Genomic DNA, 18,101 nt, shown 5'->3' with positions numbered 1-18,101 from the left:
GGGATGACAAACTGTTCCCAGATATTGTGCCAGGCTCTATCCCTGGGGGTACAGCCTCAGGAATACCCTTGTTCCCTCAGTCCCCTTACCCTGCATCTTTTAGATCAGTTGTTGTGTACTTGAGAACCATGGCATGCTCAAATCCTCTGTGCCAGCTACCCAGGGATTTGGGAGCTGCAGGGAAAAACATGTTTCTGTTGTGCTCTTGCACAAGTCAAATGTCATTCTCCCTGGTTTCCAGAAGTGTTGGTACAAGCAACATCAGTTCACTTCCATAGATGACCAGAAAAATAACAATTACTATTCAAGCTGGTTGATTGTGTTTATGAACTTAATGCAATACTGCAAAATTACAACTGAGCCTTCTGCCAGAAACTGCAATAGCCATATCTAAATATTTGGGGTTTGAGTTCCAGCAATCAAAATGATATTAACTTTTTTTCTTCTTCCAGAGAGACAAGAGAATGGCGCTGAACAGTAGGTTGAATCCTTTTCTTTGCTTTGAGATCTATCAGAGGGCACTTGTAAATGTAACAAATTTTGCATAGGATTTTCTTTGATCTTCCTCTGTTTAAATATCTTAATGAGTTGCCACCCCAAAGAGAAATATCCTGTTGAAAGTGCTGCACTTGCAGTTATTGTAGACCTGTATGCATGACAAGCAGCTGTTTCAGCATGCATAGAGATGTAGTGACTCTCAACTGTCTTGCAGTTGATACTTTTGAAATGGATAGACAGCTTCTGCTGTACCACAGGACTCACTGGCCCAGTCTTTTTTCTGTCTTTTTTTTCACTTTTTACCCCATTGATCCCTCTCCTCTACCCCCTCATCTTTTCCCACCCCACTTCTTTTGTTCATGTTTTCTCTCTTTTTAACATGTTTCCTTTTCATTCTGGATTTTATATATATATATATATATATATCACTTGTTCCCCATTATATCATGTTCCTCTGTCCCATCTTGTTTCCACTAGACCATTTGCATAGTTGAAATAGTAGTGGCTTAAGGAGTGTGAGGAGAGGGGAGCTGAGAAAGATCCATTAGAAGATAGAAACTAAAGGCCATTGAGCCTGGCAGTGGCTGCTTGCATGGCCAAAAGCAACATTTAGGCTGCTGGTTTACTTGGTAGCTCTGACTCCCTGGACATCTGAAGTGGTCCTTCTTTGCAATTCAACATGGCTAAAAGGTTTGCATTGACAGAAAAAAATATTCCTCCTTTTCCCTCCTCTTCTGTGAAGTTCTAGATTAAACCTGGAGTAATGAAACCTGATTTATTACATATTTTAAGAGAAAGATATTTTCAGAGATGTTGTCATATTTTCAGGTGGTATTTTCCACCACCTGACCCCATGCAAAGCCCATTTTGAGCCTGCCAGTTTAGACTGAAGTAGGTGCTGCCTCCTCAGGACCAAAATCTTAGTTTTGTTTGGACATGACCCACATGTGTGCTGACTGCTTAAATGTTTTCTGACTTCAACAGGGCCCAGTCAGATAAAGAAGGAGTCAAACTTCTTTCTGTGAAGACAACTTCTTCTGAGACTGGTGAGTGTTTCATTTGTGTGTATATCTGTTTCCCTATCTGAGCTCAGAGAAGAGCAGTTTTTGGGATGTGATTTCCAATAGCAAACCCATCTTCAGTTCCTGTCAGGTAAAAGTCACTGCAAGCAATTCTTCTATAGAGCAAATCCCCAGAGTGTGATCCTGTAGAGCTGCTGTTCAGCTGTACTGTGTGTGCTGTTAGTATTTGGGAGTGATAAATACGACTGGTTTAGTAAAATATTTTATTTAAATCATTGATGGTAAGCGATTTAGCTAGGGATATTGAGGCATAACAGTGATCATGGTATTTATCAGCTAGGTCTGGCTGTACAAGGAAGTTTGAAGACTGGTAATATCAGAATCACAGCATGTTCTGAGTTGGAAGGGACCCTCAGGTGAACTTAAGTGAATGGCCCATGTGAAGATCACACCCACAACCTTGGTGTTATTATTACCATGCTCCAAGCAACTGAGCTAATATCCCAGGGATCAAAAGGTTTGGGAACCAGTGCTGTATGTAATCAGGCTTCTGTTGGAGTTGGTGTCAGCAGTGTTCAGTCAGCCCCATACTCAGTCACCCTTTGCATTCAAAATTCTGCTCTCATTGCAAATCCCTCTGTCCTGTGCTTCAGGTTATTACAAAATCTGTGGTAATAAAGCCTAAAGCAACAAAGGTTACTGGTAACGTACACAAAAGAAAGAAAAATCTCAAAGCAAAGAGATGGATGCAGTTATAGGTTCTGCAAAAAAAAAAAAAAAAATGGAGTGGCACTGAGGCAGAAAAGAATTCTGACTAAACAACCAAAACCCCTAAATCTCTCATGGTAGAGATAGTTGTGGTAATTTCACACCTTCACCCAATGCTTTCTCAGTCATGTAGGTCCCCCCTCACCTGCAAAAGTCCTTCCAGAAAAAGTGTCTTACTTTCTACTTTTTAGGTATAATACTCTTATTTTGTTTTTAAGCTTTTTGGCCATCTGTTTCTCCTACTGACATTTCTTAGTGTGACCAATAGCTGCTCTCTCCTTTTGTCCAAATCCTTGGGAACTCCTCTGAAATACAGCACTTCATCTGAACTATCCTCTGCTTGCTGGAGAGGCACAGTTTGGTCTCTCCAGCCTTCCCTGCAACTCCCAGAAGCTTTTGTGCAATCCAAAACACTCACAGGGCATCTCTGGCATCCCTTGCAGCAAACCAGAGTTGTGCAAGATCCCCATGGCCTCTTGACACAGAGCTAGGGGGTAGAGGGGGACAGGAAGGGCCTGCTACATCACAGGACACATCAGTTCTGTCCCACTGCTGCTGGGTAAAGGCAAACTACACTTTGGCACTTTAGAGGCCATGAAGCACTTCAGAGCTTCATGATTTGGGATTTTTTTTTTGTTTTTTTTTTTTTTAGAGAATGTCTTTGGGAATGGACTTTTAGCTTATTTGTAGTATGGAGTTGTGTGTATGTTTTCTTAAAGTTGCACTTTTTTGTTTGTTTGTTTTGAAAGCTGAATGAAGTTAGAAACTAATTAATGGACTTTTTTTTATTGATTCTGCCCTCATGCCATTTCAAAAACAAAGTGACTTCATTGACAGTAGCAGAATTGTTTGTGGTTTAAAGTAGGGTAAATGGGAAAAGACACAGGCTCAGGGGTTTTTTTCCCTTTTTCCACAAGATGAGCTCTGTTACCTGTTAATTAGCTACTGGTTCACCAAATATCTGAGCATCTTCCATCCAGAGGATGCTTGATATTCTTTTTTACTGAACTATGATGTATGCATGCTATAATTAGAAGGTTTAAGTCATAACCACTAAAAGGTAAGATTCTTCCTCTCATCTCATTAATACAATTCATATTTAAACTAGCTGCCATTTTCTCTTGAATCTTACATCATTACATGTTTAAAATTAAACATGCTTTCACAGAAATTGAGTCCTGCTTCTGCCTGGGTTTTTGGAGTTTAAGAAGTTAAGTGCTTCTTAAATAAAAAGCACTCTGGCAAAGGGGTCTGTTTCTTCCAGAAATATTTGTCACTCATACAGGAATTTAAAATATATTAGGATGCCTCCCCATTTGAATCAGATATCCTTGCTTTATTAAAAGCTCAGGCATAAAGGAGATGTTTCTCATGGTATAGACACAAGAACTGCCTGACTCTTGGGCCTTCTCACAACTACTGACAACAATTGCCCTGCATAAAACTTCTTTACAAGTTTTCTTCTTTTTCCTTGGTCCAGTTGTTTAGAAAGTGTATGTTGTGGCTGTCTCTGTACGTACCAACAAAACTACAAAAAGCAGTGACTAGAAAGGCTGAAATTAGAAAGATCTAAAGAGCAGCCTTAACTTCACAGGCAGGGCTACCTCATCCTCTCACTATCAATAGGCAGCTCCTCCCTAAGGTCAAACATATCTACAATGAAGTTCTGCTTTGATATGTATTCAAATTAAGCTTTATTAGAAGCATACATTCTATTTTTCCCCTTCATTTTTGTTTTTCATTCCAAACAGAAGATTTTGAGATTGTACAATTTTGCAAAATACATGCAGGACAACTAAGGACCTACAAACTGTTCAAGCAAGCAACACTGATCCTATGTCAGTGCTGTGCATAGATCTTGATCAAAAGTTATGGTGAGTTTAATCTTGCCTTCTTTTATCTGTCTAAAAACCATGCTAGCTGCACATAGTTGAAAGAGAGGTATGTGTCCAGAGGGTTGTTTATCCCATCTGCCTTGGACATCTATCTTGAGCTGGAATGGGCTGACCTGTGGCAGTCCATTGACTCCTGAAGGATCCTATTTTAGGACTTCTAAAATTAGGTAGTGAATATGAAATGAAAGAAAAAGGAAAGACTCCTTTTTCAGAGGCACAGCTGAATTAAATTTAATCAAGAATATTATTTCAAATACCTACAATTAATGTGAAAGAATGCAGGAAAAGAATAGTTTTAAATTAAGCCTGGACTAAAGTAATGTTTTTAATGGAGTAGAATCATCAGGAGAACTAGGTGAAATGGAGCTTTAATATTGTCATTTTTTATAACTCTTCTTAGAAAGATGGAATTGCTAATGGCCTTGAGCTCTAAGGCACAACTGGTGTAGAATGGATATAAAGTATAATACTAGAAAAAACTAAACTAGACTGAGAAAATTTTTCATGCATGTTTATCAGTGAGCTGCAACACCTGATGCAAGATAAGTGCCTGTTCTTGCATCTTACTTGAAAATTCAACTAGGATAAAAATCATCTCAAAAGTTTCACACTAATGTACAAATGCAGGATTTTTGGCAGCCATTTCATGTTGATGGTACAGGCAAATTTAGGGTGGCTCCCCTTGGGGAGAATAAATGGTCTTTTAAAATACAGCATTCTGGAAAATCTACCTGAAAAAATATTTATTTGTGATTCAACACAGCCCACAGAACTGCACACTTAGCTTGTCAGTGATAGTTATATTTCCTGAGAATATAAGATGAAGGGTTTTAATTGATGAGTAAGAGATCAATACCATCAGCCATGAGGTTAAAGTATTGCCTGTCTTGAAAAGAGACCTAACTTATTCTGTAAGGGTTCTTGTGTATTACACTGAAAAACAGCAAAGGTATTGATCACCTTTTTAGGACTCATGAAAAATGTTGAGGGATGAAAATTTCTCAGTTACAGAAAGGTTGGTGAATAGAAATTTGGGTAAGACTACTACATACAGGTGAATGATGTGTGATAGAAGCATTGATACTTGACTTCAGAATTTTCTTTTATGGCCCTAGCCTGGAATAATTGTTCTAGAGCAGGCAAAATGTGTGAAAGGCCTTTTTAGTAGAAGCACACCATTTAAATAGTCAATGTAAAGTCTCATAGGGATGTGCAAGTGACATAATATTTCAGACATGTTAGGTATAATCCTGGCACCTAAGCATAAGCTGATCCAATAAAGCATGATTTATAACCAGACTGAGCTGTTTTGAGGTGAAAGGGTAGGATATTACTTACTTGGCTTGTAGAGATATTGCCTGCTTTGCACTGAATTTGCTGACAGGGTGTTAAATGTGTCAGAGCTGAGGTAGCTCAGATTTTGGTGAGGCACCTGAAATGGAAAGTGGCTTGAGAAGGATTTGTGGCACATGTCTGCATTTGGGCTTCCCAAGATGCCCCCCTGTGAACAAAAAAAAGAAAAAAAAATACAAGTGTTGTTACTAAACAGAAATGGGAAAATATGTCAGGCAAAGATGGGTATTTGGGAGACACCTAACCTGTTCCATTTGAAACCCCTTAACTTACTGCAATCACACTGGAGAAAGAGATCAGTTAATACCTAGAGGCGCTCTCTAGTGGCAGTGCAGTGCAAAGATGAACCAAGGAGGCAGGAAAATGTGCATTCTCCATATGCTCCACATCTCTTCCAAAAGCTGCTGCTGTTCAACAGTAATGATGGCCTTAGAGCTGTTACCTGCTTCAGCTGAATGTACCTCAAGACAACCCACTGCAGGGCTAGGGCTTGGACATGGAAAATCCTGTGGTGTTCTGAAACAGTCTGGTCAGATGACAATGTCTTCATCACTGCTTTCCATAACCCTCCTAGTGCTGAGACTAATTGTTCTGCCTCACTCATCAAATCAGAGTTGTGGTTTTGGTACAATGGTGCAGAGTACATCTGAGCATGGGCCATTGCATTTAAGAAGGTAAGAAATCTTCAGGGTTTACCTCATTAGGGACCCAGCCCAGGGAAATTTACCTCTGTGAGGGAGCATGACTCCATAGTGGGCCATGAGGTTTCTTAACATACACTGGGACTTTGACCTCTTTCTTATTATGTCTAGGATCTGTATGGATGTTTCTAGGAGCAGGTGAAGAATCTGTGTCACTAGATGAGTGACTCTGTCAATGGAAATTCCCTTCCCTCTTCCACTTCCTTGCAGGATAAGCAGTGTAGGTCAGTGAAGAGCAGCCTGCTGGCACATTGCATGCTTAGGAGTGGTAAGAGCAGGTGCTCCTGCTAATGTAGGGTATGATATTGATTATTTTTGTTTGCTAGTCTGAGATGTAGTTTCAGGGTCTTATGTTTTTACCCCTGCACGTAGAACACCTAGAAGCTGCTTTATAAAAAAGGGTCCCCTTGCAACAGAGGAACATACCAAGTACTTCTTTCCCTCTCCTTTTCTCATTTGCTGATACTCTATTTTTTTAACCGTGTATTGTATAATAGCCTGAAGTTCTGTTTCTTCTTCTCAGGAACTGTAGAATAAACTTTCTTAGCTTGTGGTTGGACTCTGTTTGTATTTACTCACACCACAAAGTTCTGACTGCACACACTTCCAGCTGAAACTTTTGGACAAAAATGTTGTCAAAAACATAGTCAAACTGTAGTCAAAATGGCATATGTTTCCTTCTGTATTTCTAATTTGGTTTATGAGCTGTACATATTTTCAAGGGTTTTTTAACCAGTCTCTTACACTCAGCCGGCTGAGGGTCAGATGATGTTTTCCCCTGTGAAGCATTTCCTGACTTTCCACCCTGCAGTTTTCTGAGATGCTCCCTGTGAGGGAGCCACCTCCTGCCTGTTGAGCAGGAATTGCCTTCCTGTCCTTCACCTGAACTTTCCACACACCCTCTCTCTGCCATGGTGGATTGTTCAGACCCTTCTGGCGTGCTGGCAGTGGTGAGGAGCAATTTGCAGGGAAATGGTGAAGTGTGTGGCAGGGGAGATGCAGCACATTGCAGGTGCTGGACCCACTGGCCCACACCAAACCCAACCACTGGTTCCCACTTAATGCTGCTCTCCAGCATCTTTCTTTCAGTTCAGTGTGGTAAAAATAGGCATTTTGATTCCTCTGTCTGCAGAGGTAATTTTATACTTTTATGAAAGATAGGCTTCTGCAATCAGATTTTATTAAAACCTTGCTTTAATTCTTTGCTCCAAATCTGATTGCCACTTACAGGCAATTTCTCAGCAGCAGATATTACAGTGAAATAACAGCACAACTAATTTCTTCTTAGAGACAATGTAATCTGAGATGAAGTACAGCCCATTTTTATATGAAAGACTGTTTTTACATCCTTCTTCTTTCAGCTTCCCCAGTAATGTCAGAGGTCTTTACCCAGGTCAAAGACTTTCTGTACTCATAGTACACAGTCTGTACTCTCTTTTATGTCATGGTGTTCTGCAGTGTATGCGTATTCTGAATAATATATTCAGATTCTGAATCAAATGTGGAGGGGCAGGAGGAGAGAGAAAAATGCAGTGAGATTAATACAATATCCTTCTACAACAGTGAGACAAAGTAATGTTTGTTTCAGAGCTTCAAAACTGATCTTATTGCAATCTGTAATTTCAGCTGATTGTACCCATTACTTATTCACATACGCTGGCATCAGAATGCAACATTAATGGTTGGAAATGAGTATCTTTGTGAGTGAAAAATCGAAACAAATACTGCAGAAGTGAAATTTTAATTAGGAAGAAAACACTGCATTTTCACTGCAGCACTCTTGCTTTTCTGGTTATCCTTTGGCTTGGAAGAGCCCTCAGTAGCTGGGTACTAATTCTACTTTCCATGCACTTAAAACAAATATGTTGAAGGATGAGGATTTATGAGTACAATTCTTTTTTTCTTGTACATCTTCCTTGTCTTTATCCTTTTGAACATGACCATGTTTTAGAGGAGGAAGTGTGCAGGGCATATTGGATCAGACCCAGTGCCTACACTGCCAATTTCTTTGGGTGGATCAGTGACCAGGGCTCTGGTAGAAGTGTTCAAACGGTGCCACATGGAGGCTGTGTACATGAAAAACCAGTGCTGTATTGTGCAAGTTGTCTCCTATAGTATTGGGACTAAGGAACCATCACCTGAGCCAGCTGTACCTGCTGGAACCCTTGATCTCTGTAACCTCAAATCCACTCAAAGAGGATTTGTTAGAGGGTGGATCACAAGAGGTGAAAGGCAGTGTGACAATCAGGAAAGGAGTCCAGTAACATGTCCTACACCATGGTCTTCCAGCAGCATCTGGCTAGGAGACATCCTTAATCAGGCTAGTTATCCTTGGTGCTTCATACTTTTTCAGTAACTGTTAATTGCACAAATTTGTCTTGTTTGCTGTGGTATCTGCAGCCTCCTGCAGCAATAAACCTGACAGTTTAACAACAGATCTGCCTGTTATATGACAGTAATAGAGACTTAAAGATGCTTATGTCTTGGTTTTTGCAATCCAATTTCAGACCAAAATCAACAAAGAGATGCAGCGCTGGAAGAGTTTACACCCTATATTCTCTCGCAAAGAGAATATAGGGTGTAAAGGCAGGCTTGGCATGTCACCTAAAACTTCCATGTCAGTATCTGATTTTTTCTGATTTTCCTTTTCACAAAAGGGAATGAAATCTTGCGATTTCAATGAGGATCAATTGGGCAAGCTTCAGGCCGTATTTGTGCACTTCAGATCATCCCATTGGCTTTCTTTGTTTTCATGTCATATCAGGTTTTGGGGTTTTTTTTTTTGAAATTTCAATTTTTCTGTTTCTCTTCTGTCTCTTTGTTTCCCTTTTTTTCCTGATTGTAGGGATTTCAAAGGGAATAATTTGGGCAAGTTTTGGTCCTTTTCCCTGCACCACATTTCATCTCAGTACAATTAGTTGTAGTCACTCCATTTCAAATTTTCTGGATTTTTCAACTTCATTTTTGATTGACCATATCTCCTTTCTGGAATGTTTGTTCAACTCTGTCCTTCAATTTCGAGATTTCATTGCCTTTCCTGAAATCTTGCAATTTCAGTGAGGATCAATTGAGCAAGCTTTGGGCCATATTCCTGCAGTTCAGGTCATCCCATTGGCTTTCCTTGTTTTCACGTCATATCAGAGGATTTTGGTTTTTTTCTTTTGAAATGTCAATTCTTCTGTTTCTCTTCAATTTCATTTTTGATTGACCACGTCTCCTTTCTGGAGTGTTTGTTCAACTCTGTCCTCCAATTTCAAGATTTCATTCCATTTTGGAAATGTATTGCCATAGCAGCCATCAGATTGGATCAACTAATAATACCTTATGCAAGATACTGAATACCTATATTGTGAGAAGCTGATGGTTCAAATTTCTCCTGATATCTTCCATCTCTTGGTTCATAACGATAGAATATGTGTGTCATCCTTCTCTAAATGCATAATCCAGAATAAATAAAATCCCAGTTTTTTACTGATGATGTTGCTCTTTTTGGTATATTTTGTGGAACTATAGCCTTTCTCTTTCAATGATAGCCTCAGGTTGTGCCAAGGGAGTTTAGACTGGATATTGGGGAATATTTCTTCACAAAAAAAGGGTTTTTAAGCATTGGAACAGCATGTAAATGGTAAAGTCATCATTACTGGAGGTGTTCAAAAAATGTGTGGATGTGGCACTTGAGGACATGGTTCTGTGGTGAACGTGGTGATGTTGCTAGGTTGACAGGTGGACTTGATGATTTTAAAGGTCCTTTCCAAACTCAACAATTCTATGATCCTGTGACAGCATTCAAGGCCTTGCAATGTATGTGGACTGGTTGAGCATCTCTACTGCACACTGTATTTTCTCAATCAGAAAAAAATTCAGTGTGAAATTATTTCTTCAGTCTATTAAAATGCCATCTGTTCTAACAAACTACTAAACACAAGTACTTGTTTTTCATTTCCCTTATGAGAAGCAAGGTTCAGTCCATTTGTTTTGGGACAAATTTGGGTCTTGGAATCCCAGTCTTGGAATCTCTTTGTGTCAGTTAAGGCTGTTTTGAGATCAACATAAATGTCTTCTTACTTGCAGCTAACTTGAATGTTCTTCTTGGTTTTCCCTTTGAGCTGCAACTGGGTATTCAGCAGAATATCAAACTGCTGAACCATTAAACTCCAAAATGGATCTGGACACTTCTCTGTGCAGTCTCCAGGAGTACTGCAGCCCTGTATCTAAACCCACCCACTACTCTTTTATCTTTTGAACAGAGAGCATCTGTGACCCCTCCATCTCCAGTGCACAATCATTGTCTCTTCATCACTGAATTGTTGGCTGGCACTAGCAATTACAGACCTTACCATGAATAATCTTCAGGCACTTTTGCAACCATGGAATAGCCATAACTTCCTTTTGTTTCCCAAGGCTTGCAGGCTCCTGCCCTCTTGGAAGTGCAGCAGCAAAGCAGCGCAATGCTTGCACCCATCCCTCAGCAGACACCGCTATTGTGGGAGGACATTTCCCCAGGAATAAGGGGGATGTTCCAGGGATGAGGGGTTTAGCACCAGGACATCTGGATAGGGCGTGTGAGTGTCTGTGTGCTGCTGTCCCAGGGTCTGCAGAAGGGCAGAGTCACCTCTCTGGCCCGGCCACCACTGTTGGCAGGTGCCTCTCAAGCACTCTGCCTTCTGCAGCCAGTGCTGCTCCCACTCCATTCTCTGATCCACAGTCTATTGGCACAGATGGGCTGTTATCCAGGGAGCTGAGTTACTCTGGAGCCTGCCTTTAGACATGTTATTTTCCTGGGGTGCTTCCATGGAAATCTGTCTGCAGAACAGCCAGCTGAGAGTGGAACTGATAACAATGTACTGATATTTATTACTACTATTGGATAGTATCTTCTGCACGTCACATTTAATTTCTCCAACATGCCACAATTAATTTCTCCAACAACTTCTTTTTTATACAGTTTTGCCAATTTCTCTCTTCTGTCCCCTATTTAGTCTTCTATTTTTGTATATTAAAGCAGGAAAGTAGAAACATGCAGAAGGAAAAATAATTGTTTTTTTAAAAAAAGAGAGTTCTTGAAAATCTCATTCCTTTTCTAGTATAAAGCTGTGCAATATTTGAACTGTTTCCATTTATTTTAGCTTTTCAGTACAAGATTTTTATCTAGCAAAAATGTTTCACCTACCAAAAATATGTCCTGTTAAGATGTTCCAGTTTTTTCCTAGCAGAAACTTGTGCTTTTCTTTGCCCTACCTGAAATTTGACATGATAAGAGGTTCTGAAACTCCATCTTAGCAACAGTTCAAAATTATTTTAATTTTTTTTTTCCAAAATTGAACACTTAGGAAGTGAACACCATTCCAGCTCACTATTGTTGAACAATTTTTAGCAGATACCAAGTCTTCTACTCATCTCCCAAAAGCTGCACTAAATTAAAGACCTTTTTTTTTGCTGTGAAGCTGTGAAGCAAAGCTGTCTCAAAACTATTGATAAGTCTTTTCAATTCTCTTCAGGAGTGCAACTATTTAATTTGGCTGCTAATTATTTAAATGCCTAATCAGTGAATTTTTTCATAATCCTAATTTGTATTACAATTTGCAACCCTAGGCCATTGATCGTTTGTAGGTTTTGAATACATATTCACTTCTCCTGAAATGTAATACATCACTTCCTTGCCTCTCATGTGGGCATGAGGAATTAAATTGTCTCCTGCAGGTGAGCAAGGAGGCAGAAGGAGATATTTGGGTTTTCCTGCCCTCCTGCCTGTTTCCATGTGGCTCTGGCTTCTCCAGGGAAAGAATATTGAGAACTGTGTCAAGTTCTTAAATGTTCATCCTTCTGCTTTGGAGGATGAACTGAGCTGATGTCAGTGTTACTGGCAAAAATTAACTTTATAGTTCTATCTTCTCTTTTTTATAATTCAGTGTTCTGATTATAGCTATAAATTAATTAAACTCTTATTCCTCTTCAACCCCCTTGAGAACTGCCTTGGAAAATACTTTGTGGAAGTAACCCAGCGTTAATGAGCAAATCACAGGGGAAATAATCTATAAAATAGGAAGAGTGGTAAAAATCTATTTTGTGGACAGTTTTTGCTGTGAAATAAATCTGACAAGGAGTCTGGCTGGTTTGTACATTGGTCAATGATGTGTTCCTGCTAGACTCATTTCCATGTTTATCTGTCTTTCCATGTTTATCTGATGCAAATGTATTTCCTGTTTCTTAGGAGAGCACTCATCTCATGGGAAGAATAAAACTCGACAACTCTTCACATCTCAGCAATAAATACGTAAGTTTATAGCTTTTGTTTTCCATCCCGTAACATTAGTGTTTGTTAATCCTTTTAATACTTTTTAATCTCAGGATTGTGCCATGTAACTAAAAAAAAAAGGGTTAAAAATGCAAGCCAAAAGGAGAAATTACTTTAGTTGTCAGCAGCCTCAAGGAAAAATGGCTTAAACAAAGCTCAGCTGGAGCACCCCACTGTGACCAGATTCACAGGCAAACTGAGGGGCTGAAGAAGCTGCCAGCTCACAGAGCTTTATAAGGAAGAGCACGTGACTTTAACAGTTCAGCATTTCCTGGGTGTAAACCCCTGGGTGAATTTTCTTTCTGCTTGAGAGATAATTAATAAATAAATAATTTCTGTGTGAGAAACGATAGATTTTTAAGGGCAGATACCTATTTAAAAAAAAAAGAAAGAAAGAAAAATAAATTTGGTACCCAGAAGTTTTTTACTCCTTTTTTTTTTTTCCTCATGAAAAATCTGAATCTTTTTCACTTAATGCAAAATCCAGGAATTTTTATTGAGGTGATTTATTATGGCTTGAAATCCTAGGTGGTTAAATTATAGCAAGTGCTGGATGGTATTTTTATGTATGAAAGGGCAGAGACCATCAGAGCACTCTGAAATACAGTTATTGATGTGGGTGCTGAATTTTCCTTCGAATATGAAGCTTTCTCAGGCACCACAATATCCACTTCCCATGGAGCTGCTTTTCTCATTTGTGGACAGCTGTGGTCCTTTGCTGAGGGTGGGAGGAGGAAGCAGCTGTGGAAGGGCCCTGTGTCACAGGAGGAGCAGGAGGCAGGGGACAAGGATGTCCTGAGGAACTGGGTGTCACAGCACACGTGGGACGGACCCGAGAGAGGCTCTGGTGAAGCCCAGACTCCCACCAGTGCTGTAGAATGAAGCCCCTCTAGCATGGGTGCCATCAGTGTCCACTGGGAAATGACCAGAAATGTGAAGAACATCTTTGATGGTTTTGACCTATTCTCATTTCCCCTAGGTAGAGACTGAGCTTTCCTTTGTTCCTTGAATTAGAGCAGCAGAATACAGTTTTGCCTACATTACTAAAACCCAGAAATGGTTCAATTTGTGTGGGCCCAGGACAAGGGCCTGGACAATAAATTTGATCCTTATTGTCTATCCCATACTGGATTTATTCTGTCTTCCATTTTAGCTTACTCTTATGTTCCTGAACAACCTTACCTGGAATAATAATCTTGCGATGCTCTTGTCATTTCAGATGTGAAGCAGCCTGTTTTATCTCAATATGCAGGAACATCTCACCAAAGTTTTGTTTCAATGGGAAATGTGGAGAAGCTGAAGCTTTTTACCATCAGAACCCTTGTTTTGACTTCTAAATCTCAAGCATCTCCTTTCCCTTCTGGAATGACATGTAATTTTTTTGATGGCTTAATAACTGGTATACCATGTATATTTATTATTTTCACATATAGTAAAAGCAGGGAAACAAGGTTGAAGAGAATGTAAAAACAAAATGAATGAAGATGATGTAAAAATTTGGTGATGTTTGCATAGTAGCTACTAAAAATGTTTTCTGCACACACAGGAAGGAATATGTCAGCATACTTTGTTGAACTTATGATAGCTAGGGATATTTTAGTTGTATGTAGCAGAATACAAACAAGACCAGACCCTTGAAACAGGACTGGGCAAACAGCCACTATGAAAATTAATTCAGTGATTTGCATGAGACTTCTCACTGTAGCACATGCTTTGCTTGTCATAAGTGTTTACAGGGTGGGATGCCTGGCTGAGATGCTGAAGTGTGTGCTTCTTTTCTGTGAAGGGAGGAATATACCTTGCACTGAGGCTCTTTGAAATTCTGTAAATTACTGAACATAATCCTTGCAATGTAGCAGGCAATAGCTGGTTTTCACCTGTTCCTTGGCTAATTGCATTATGTGTGCTGCAGATATGACTCCCATATAGCCTGGGGCACACAGTGGGAATCAGCAAGGTAAGCAATTTCACAGATGAACCTTCTTCCCTGTGTTCTGAGCAATGCATGGGATTCCTGCGGGTTATTGAATAATTCTGGAAGTTCAAAGAGTGTTTCAAGTGCTAATTACAGACACTCATAATTTGTACAGAGCTGGCAGTTCCAAAATATCAAGTAGTGCTTCTGCCTGCATGTACCCTACCTTTCTAGAACTATAAATGTTTGAAAGTTGTATTACTGTAAGCATCTGCTCAGTCTCAATCCACTGACTGTAGCATTCCAAGAACTACCTTTTTTAAATTGGGAAATGGAAAGAAGACAACTGGTGGTCTAAGTGCAGGGCCAAGATCCTGGACAATCATCTAAGTTTTGATACCTATTGATGCAATTCTTTTGAGGAACTTTTCTCTCCAATTTCCTTCTCTGAAATATTAAAACTTGCCTAGCATGATGGTGAGAGATTGAGCAGATTTATTACTTCATGTCTATAGACAAATCTGAAAAGTGTTTCTTTCCCTGTGCTTGGCTGTTGCTCTTAGTCTCACTTTGTTGGGTCTGACAATCTTCTTTCTTAGTGGCACCATGAGAGACTTTTGGTGAAGCTCAATAAAAGATGGGAAACTAACAAGTGTCCATGCTGCAGCTGAACTTACATGGTTCATTCAGGTATTCCTGGATCACTTGTGTTCCTCAGGAGCAGAGAAGTCTTGGATGCCTACTTTGGAAAGGTCAGGCCATCTAAAATATGCTAGTTGGCATCTGCAACTATTCTGGTTCCTGATTGATGAGGTTTCCTTCAAAAAAAAAGCAGTCGTGGATTTTAATGTTGTTTAAAAACCTAAGGTATTTTGTAGTGTATTGTATCATAGTGAAAGGACAGTAGAGAAAAGCAGATAAATATTGTGAAATATCTGTGGTTTTGTGCAAAATCTGTTCATAAACTACCATGCTGTGTCAAGAAAAAAAAAATCTGCCTATTAAAATTTATTATCTTTATTAAGTAGCTATCCTTTTCTCTTTGCAGAAGTGCAATCCATTGCACATGCCTAGCACAGCTATTGTCCAGTACTCTGCATTCCTGTTTCACAGAATGAGGTGGACCCTTTATGACAAGTCTGGAGAGCAGACATTAGATATTCTGGGCATGGGGGTGGCAGGGACTTGGTGAAACCTTGCAGAAGGCATGCTGGAGGTGGCAAGTGGAAACTCCTCCTCATTACAATCAGTGATGGGGAGAGGACAGGCCTCTCTGCAAATCCTGATACTGGAAAAGTGAAAAAACAACAAAACAGGGAAGGTGTTTGGGCTCTTCATGATAAGGGGCATGGCAGACAACCAAGCACTCATCAGAAGGCTGGGAAACATCTCTCAGAGACTGGCTTGTGCTGAGTGTATATGAAGTAAAAGAGGTGAGTTCACTGGACAGCAGAACTAAGAGCCTGAGATCCTCTTAACCTCTTGACAAAACTTGTGGTAAAGGGAGACGATATGAACTTCCATTCTTGTTAAGAATCATGAGGGAATTGATGTTTGTATGAAGGAGAGATTTCAAGCAAGATTGGCTTGAAGGATATCTGTAAAGCACAGAAAGGATTTGGAAGAATATTTGGAGTGCTTTTCTTCTGCAGAGTTGGAGGTGCTGGAATTGCCTTTAATGGGAGGTGATGAACTATCTGCAGAGAGAACTCAGTATTTAAAGAAGTTACATGCAATGGCTTAGGTAGATGAAAAAGAAATGAAAAATCCATTTGGGTTGTCTGGCTCAACAGCTCCGCTGTTAATATGTGTCTAAAAGAGTTTTTCTAGTCACTAGTACGTCAAAAAAAAAAAAAAAACAACAACAACAACAACAAAAATTTAAGTTGATCCTTCACTGTGAGGTTTGTCTATATAAGAATACTAGGAAAATGGATCTGCATTTGTACAAGTCTTCTTACCAAAGTTTGACTAAATCTTCTGTGGACAGTCCCATCTAAATTTAATGTTCTTCAAATTCTGTGTCCTAATTTGCTAAAGAAGTAAATGACATCCACTTCACTGTGGAATGAACATGCCCACAGAAATGTAATTAAACTGGATCTGCTTACAAATTAGTTCAGCTCATGAGTTACTTGTTAAACAAGTTTGTAGGTCAAGTATACGATTCTGATCTACATGTTACAATCCAAGACTACAGAACATATTTGGCTGGCAAAGACTTTGGGGTATCATTAATCACTGCCAGCAAAGTGTGCAGGGCTGAGGTTTGCCAGGAGAAAGTGCTTTCAGCTCATCTCAGGCTTGAGAAGGCAAGACACTGTCTTCAAGCACAGAAAATTTCCCTGAGCTCTTCCCAGAGTCTTACCCTGCTCAGTACAAAGATTTGCAATATTTTGGGAGTGACCAATTGCAGCATGCTGGGATTTTGGACACAGTCCCAAACAAGACAAGTGGGCACTGAAGAAAAACAGCCAATGAAGGACAAAAAAAGGGTGTGCCACAGTCTACTGACAATTGGCTTTCTACTCTCAGATGCTTTATTAAGTAAGTTGACTCACAGAAAGAAAAATATTTTCATCACTGTTTACAGCGAAAAGGTCTAGAAATGAGAAAAACAATGTAGAAAAGTTGAAAATAATTATTTCTAAAAGGTAGATGCTGAAAAGGTAGGTATTAAGTGCTTTTCAAGCACAAGCAGCTTATTAGCCTTCTCACACGTTTGGCTGAGGGCCTCATGGTGGCTGCTCATGAATGGGCCAGTCTTTTGGGGTTTATTTTGCTTATTGGATCACAGGAATCATTCTGGCCCTTGACACTCCATTGTCTGTGGACAGAATTGTTTTACAGGCACTGCTTAGAAAGCTGTTTAAATGAAAAATATTCCTTGGTCTGTTTGTTGTGGAAAGTTGTGGGCTGTTGCAAGGGAGAGCAGTAGCGCTGTCAGGATACTTCACCTTCCAAAACCCCCAGAGGCATCTGTGGTTTTGGAATTACTCCACCCTGCTGAAGAGGAGCAAATCATTTCACTGCATACCAGTGCACAGTAGACTTAGGCATAAAGCACATCAGTCTCTCTGGCTCGAGACAGGGAGGCCATCGGCAGCATCTGTGAGACTCCTTGGTTGTCAGCAGCCCAGAATTTGGCTTTTCTGCTTTTCCCTGTGGTGGCAGCACTGCCTTCACAGCCTTCCCTTCAATTTTTGGGCAGAGTGCTGGCTATTGATTTGCTGTTGTATTTCTGCAGTGCTCCTGGGAGCTCACTCACCAGAGCGTTGCCCAGCCTCAGTGGTGTGCCCCAGCATGCTGGGCACCTCCAGCACACTGCCTACAGCAAAGCACTCTCCTCAGGAAGCTCTAAACATATATAACAGGAACTTTCTGGCACCATTAATTATGGCTTCTCAATATCTTCAAATTAGAACCCTATATCTAATAAAATAAAAGAGCTTAAAGATTACTCTATTGATTTCCAATTGAGGGAGCTTTTCTGCTTATGGCCAAGGGCAATCTATAAAACACAGACTTTAATTAACCCTGGTGAATGAAGCTGACATGAAATGTCAATACCCTCAAAATTTTCAGCATAGACAGCTGGAGGATCTTCTCAACTCCCCCGCATCCACTTTGCACATTCCCTGGGTGGACAGCCAC

General features: G+C 40.0%; 1 protein-coding gene across 1 annotated transcript in view; it reads left to right on the top strand.

Annotated features, from left to right (window-relative positions):
- The window catches only part of EMCN (endomucin), a 72,932-nt gene extending 57,461 nt beyond the window's left edge, over nt 1–15,471 (top strand). The window contains exons 10-13 of the mRNA XM_064419264.1: nt 453–477; nt 1,483–1,544; nt 12,449–12,511; nt 13,752–15,471. Of these exons, the coding sequence (XP_064275334.1) occupies nt 453–477; nt 1,483–1,544; nt 12,449–12,507 (146 nt within the window). The 3' untranslated portion in view covers nt 12,508–12,511; nt 13,752–15,471. The remainder of the gene's footprint in view (nt 1–452; nt 478–1,482; nt 1,545–12,448; nt 12,512–13,751) is intronic.
- Nucleotides 15,472–18,101: the final 2,630 nt, after the last annotated feature.

This window comes from Passer domesticus, chromosome 4 (genome assembly GCF_036417665.1).
Source record: "Passer domesticus isolate bPasDom1 chromosome 4, bPasDom1.hap1, whole genome shotgun sequence".
NCBI classification, from domain to species: domain Eukaryota; kingdom Metazoa; phylum Chordata; class Aves; order Passeriformes; family Passeridae; genus Passer; species Passer domesticus.
Note: the sequence above shows the minus strand (reverse complement) of the source record. Positions and strands in the feature narration are given on the sequence as shown.